The sequence below is a fragment of the Triticum dicoccoides genome, chromosome 6B (assembly GCF_002162155.2).
Source record: "Triticum dicoccoides isolate Atlit2015 ecotype Zavitan chromosome 6B, WEW_v2.0, whole genome shotgun sequence".
Taxonomy (NCBI): Eukaryota; Viridiplantae; Streptophyta; class Magnoliopsida; order Poales; family Poaceae; genus Triticum; species Triticum dicoccoides.
The window spans coordinates 160,677,257-160,683,021 of NC_041391.1; the positions used below are offsets into that span (position 1 = coordinate 160,677,257).

The window sequence follows — 5,765 nt, forward strand, 5'->3', positions numbered from 1 at the left end:
GGGCCGGGGCGGCGAGCGGCGACGGCGAGGACGCGGGCGACGGCGACGACGGGCACGGGCGACTGGGACGGCGATGGCGGGGGCGGCATCGGGGCAGCCTGGCGGCATCGATGTTGTCGGCGTCGTCAGGCGGGGCAAATGCGAGATGAAAACTAGAATTTCCTAAGTGCTTTCTTATATACCCAGAGCATTGGTCCCGGTTCGTGGCACCAACCGGGACCAATGCCTCTCTTTAGTCCCGGTTGGTGCCATCAACCAGGACCAAAGGTCTCTTTTCAGCAGCCCAAAGGGCGGGAAACAGGGACCTTTGGTCCCAGCTGGTGGCACCAACCGGCACTAAAGGGGGGCATTGGTTCCAGTTGGTGCCACCAACCGGGACCAAAGGGGAGCATTGGTTCCGGTTGGTGCCACCAACCGGGACCAGAGGCCTTGTGCTGGCGCGGTGCTGAAGTTTAGTCCCACCTCGCTAGTTGAGAGAGCTCAGCACCTGTTTATAAGCTGCGTTGCGGCTCAGGTGCTGAGCTCCTCTCCAATATGCAGGCAGTACTTGCCTACACTTGTCACTGTCATGTTGGGCCTATTGGGCCTGCGGGCCTGCATCCTGACACATGTACAGATGGGTTTCTAGTCGTATGCAGGCCGTGTGGCCCATTAGCGGCATTTTTTTTCTAGTATTTTTTTGTTTTTTGAATTATTTATTTTCTTTTGATTTTTGCTTTATTTTTTTATTCTTTTTGCTTTTAGGTCAGAATAATTATAGACTTTCTGTTACTCCATTAGTTTCCAAATTTGAATAGTTTAAATTTTAATTCTTTGAAATTTGTATCAATCACTATTTTGTGAATAACTTCACTATAAAAATATATTTTGAGTGATTCTTTTTCCTGCTATTTAATATTACTGTGTTTTATCATTATATTTAAAAACAGATTTTGTTATTTTAGTTTCTATCAAAAAATTCTTTATGAAAAAAAAATTGCTACTAAAGTTTTTAACAGAAAATTATTTATGATAATTCTTTCTGCTTTTCATGTTTTGAATAGAAAATACTTTGATAATTTTAGTTGCGTAAACTTTATATAATTTTAGTTTTAAAAATACTAGAGGTTTATAAAAGATTTTTAGTTGATTCCTTTTGCTATTAGAGTTTTATAAAAGTTTTTTAGTTGATTTTCTTTTTTCTATTAAAGAATATTACAGTTTTGTTTTTGTTGATCATAACAGAATATTTTACTTGATTATTTTTAGTTCATTCTTTTAGCTATTAGTTAATTTTTTACTATTAGTACATTCTTTTTTATATTAGTTCATTCTTTTTTATATTAGTTCAAAATGCACAATTCAAAGCCACATCATCAATTTTCAACCTTTCTGACTTCATTTGTTATTTTTCATGCACTTATTGATTTTTTTTAGCTATAAGACCCTGAAATTGAAAAGCATTTCAAATGAACTCTTAAAAGGTTGAAAGTTGGCATGGTATCATTATTTCACCCATATAGAATCTGCTAAAAAGTTGAGAGGGTTATGGGAAAAACTGAATACACTTCGTGTACAAAATGGACAATCTCTTTCGAAGTATCAGGGTTTCATACGAAAACTCATCTGTTACAAAGGGATTTCATTTTTTGAACTTATTTGAACTTCAGACTTTTTGTGTGTTCAAAATGCACCATTCAAAGCCACATCATCAATTTTCAACCCTTTCTGACTTCATTTTTTATTTTTCATGCATTTACTGACTTTTTTAGCTATAAGACCCTGAAATTGAAAAGCATTTCAAATAAACTCTGAAAAGGTTGAAAGTTGGCATGGTATCATTATTTCACCCACATAGCATGTGCTAAAAAGTTGAGAGGGTTAGGGCATGGACAACACATAAAACCATTCTGCTTGTTTGCCTCAGCCACTTCGAGAAAATTATGCAGGCCCTTAATGTACTCGGAGGTGTGTCTGTCACCGTACATCCATTACCGATTCATCTGCGTGCATTATATATAATTATGTGTGTCAAAAACCATTACAGATTCACATGGATTGATAAGTGACCAAATTAATAGTAGTTCATCATCACATTAAAACCAAAATACATACATAGTTCAAATTAAACAACATATAGCTCCCGAGAGCATCTATTTAAACCATACATTGAATCGATCATAATCACAACCAAGGTAACAATTGATCCAACGGCATAATGATACCAAGTCTCCGTATGAATGGCATATTTTCTAATCTTTCTAATCTTTCTAATCTTCCACCGCATTGCATCCATCTTGATCTTGTGATCATCGACAACATCCGCAACATGCAACTCCAATATCATCTTCTCCTCCTTGATTTTTTTTATTTTTTCCTTCAAGTAATTGCTTTCTTCTTCAACTAAATTTAACCTCTCGACAATAGGGTCGGTTGGAATTTCCGGTTCAACCACCTCCTAGATAAATAAAATCTATGTCACGTTGGTCGGCATAATTGTCATAAACAATAAATAAACCAAATAGTTATAAAAAGATAATATATACCACATCCGAATCATAGACAGGATGAGAGCCGACGAGGCGGATACCAAAACCATCGCACTATATAATAACAAGGAATAATAAAAGTAAGAAAATTAGACAAGTATCTATCTGAAGTAAGAATTTTTTTTCTTTCAAAAAGAAGATAAGAATAAGAGGCTCACCACGATGGTGCCGGCGACGAGATCGGCGCGGACGATCGACGGCGGTGAAGACGGGGACGGGACGTTACGGACCGCTAAACCTATGCAAATCTCGGGAAAAATGAAGCTTGGAGGTCGAACTTCGAGAGGAGAAAACTTAACTAGTGTGGCTCGGGCATTTCATCGAACACCTCATGTGCATAGGAGGTGAGCTAGAGCACCCAAATGCCCTCCCCTCGCCGGCCAGAAAAAAACAGAGCACTATGGAGTGCTCTGCTGCGGCGAGGATGTATATATGGGCAACTCATTTGTCCCGGTTCGTGGCTCGAACCGGCACTAAAGCTCCCCCTTCTGTCCCGGTTCGAGCCACGAACCGGGACCAACGTATGTGGGCCAGGAGCGAGGCCTATTGGTCCCGATTCGTGCCAGGAACCGGGACAAATGGGTCCAGACGAACCAGGACCAATGCCCACGAGGCCCCGGCCGGCCCCATGGGTTCACGAACCGGGACGTATGCCCCCATGGGTCCCGGTTCGTGACTGCATCGGGACTAATGGGCTGGCCAGGCCCCAAGCAAAGCCATGTTTTCTACTAGTGCTAGTTAATTAATCCTCTTCTTCTAGACGGTGTTGTCTTTTGGTCCATGGATGCTTTTAATGTTTTATTCGTTTTTCTATTATTTTCTTTGCCTTCTTTAAATGTGTGAAATTATTTTCAAAATAAATGTGTTTTTTATTTTTGCGCCTTTTTTGAAAAAAAGATAAACCTTTTCAAATTTATGATTTTTTTTTGAAAATGCGTGAACTCCTAAAAAACGATGAACTTAAAATTTGATGAAATTTTTTGAAAATTCATGTACATTTTTAATTCATGATTTTTTTTTCTTTTTTTAACAAAAAATGTTTTAATTTTTTAAAGTCAATGGTTGACCGGTCAAGCTTGACCAGTCAGCAGCGAACCCAACGACCAGTCAACAACCAAACCGACCTAACAGAGCCAGCGAGCGTGTGTTTGGATCGGGCCCAAGAGTGTGGCTGCGTGCTCCACCTCGGCGAAGGGGCGCCTGAAGCTTCGTCTAGGAGCTCCCGCGCGCCCTCTCTTCCACTCAATTTACGTACAGGCCAACTTTGGTCTGGGCTTTTTTCTATCGCCGTCCCGTCGTCCACGGCCCAGCTAGCCCAGGCTACTTCTCGTGCTTTCTTCTTCTTTCAAGCTCTGCACTGAGTCACGGTGGGTGTGACAGAAACTACTCATATTTATTCTTTCTTTTTTGCGGGGAAATCATGTTTATTCCACGGATAGTAATGATGAACTGCTTTGGTTATTACAATGGGATGAGATGAACACACACACACACACACACACACACAAACAGCTACAGCTTTTGTAAGTAGCACATGACAAGCATCATCATCCAGATATCACCCAAAGCCATCGAATTGAGATTACTTATGGCAACAGCAGTACGGGTAGGGGTGGTGCTCACAATAGCTCCTGAGGTAGTCGTAGCCCATGCTTACGCAGAAGTTTCGGCACTTGCGCTGGTCATAATCATGAACTGGTTTGTTGCATTCCCACATAGATTGACAGTATATGTTAGTTTCCGTTTTGTTCCTTGCACAATATACTTTGTCGCAGTTGCGCATGCCATAATCATCCATCGGTCTCTTGCATTTCGACACAGATTCACTGTATGTGTTAGGATCCGTGTCTGCATGCGCACACGCCCGCAAAGAAGGGACAAACAATTAGCACGTGGCTGTTTCATATGAAAGAAACAATGGAAGAATGAAGCATCACGTAGTAAGAAATACTACTCTACATACCCTTGGCGTTGCAGGTCAGGGAGGCCAACGTGACTAGAAGAGCTACGGCCAAGCACAGAAATTGCGTGTTGTTCCTAGCATGTGCCATGGTGAATGACTGGCTTAGCTAATTAATCCTCTTGTTCTAGACGGTGTTGTCTGTTTGGTCGATGGATGCTTTGTGTGTTGTGTGATGGTGTTCGTATAATCATATATATACGCGTGAGCCAGCGGTTCTTTGGCCAAGGGGGAGGTTAATCAATTCGTATCATATATTCTGGTGGAACACTAATGCACGAATACCATCTATGGTTGGCGTTGCATTAATGTTTGTTTATCGCTAGGTAAATGTCCTTGCGTTGGCACCGAAAAACAAAGATATAGATATTTATCAATAATTAAAGAGTCATCAATCCTACTATGATACACACATAGTATTATATAATATGTAATGCCTGATATGTGCTGCCATCAAATAGTTGTAGAGATTAATTAGAGATTGACCGATTTCTTCTCATATAAATGTTATCATCTATAGTTGGCGTTACATTAATGTTTGTTGATCACTAGGTGAGTGTCCTTACGTTGCCACGGAAAACAAAGATACTCCATCTATCTTAGTTTACAAGTCCTACGCGTATACCTAGGTTGCCAATTTGATCATCCTAATATAAACTAGTATATAACACAAAAATTATATCTTTTGAAAATAGAACATCTGAAGTTTATATTGGTGTATTTTTTGTAATATATTATTTATATTAGGTTGGTCAAATTGACGACTTAGGGGTACGCGCACGCCTTGTAAACTGAGACAAAGGTAGTATAAATATTTATCAGTAATTAAAGAGTCATTAATTCTAATATGATACACGCACATATATAATATGTAAGGCTTGATATGTGGTGCCATCAAATACTCTTAATGGGGGAGTTGGTAGCCTCGTCTCACCTCTTACTAATCCCTCATCAAATCCTATATTACGCCCGCAAGTGTTATACATGCAATCTTTCTCTCAACCGCAACCAATTTTGGCCGGCCATTTGACGCGTCCATTAACACAATGAAGTGGGCAGTTCTCCAAAACAACATTCTCCAAAACAATATCATACATTAATTTGATCAAATCAAATCATTACTCACTAAAACAACTGCATGCGTGTTTTTATTTCCAAATCAAATCACTCTTTACCAAATCAAATCACTATTTACCAAAAAAATCACAACTTTTATTTTAGGGGTAAATCGAATCACTACTCGACTATACCCCCTCCGTTCCATAATATAAAAATAT

At 39.8% G+C, this 5,765-nt stretch overlaps 1 protein-coding gene across 1 annotated transcript; it reads right to left on the reverse strand.

Annotated features, from left to right (window-relative positions):
* Positions 1-3,902: 3,902 nt before the first annotated feature.
* LOC119326129 lies at positions 3,903-4,638 on the reverse strand. Its single transcript, XM_037599834.1, has 2 exons — positions 4,492-4,638; positions 3,903-4,376 (listed from the first exon to the last, which is right to left on the reverse strand). The coding sequence occupies exons 1-2, from the start codon at positions 4,577-4,579 to the stop codon at positions 4,111-4,113; spliced, it is 354 nt and encodes a 117-aa protein (XP_037455731.1). The 5' UTR covers positions 4,580-4,638; the 3' UTR covers positions 3,903-4,110.
* Between the last annotated feature and the right edge of the window lie 1,127 nt (positions 4,639-5,765).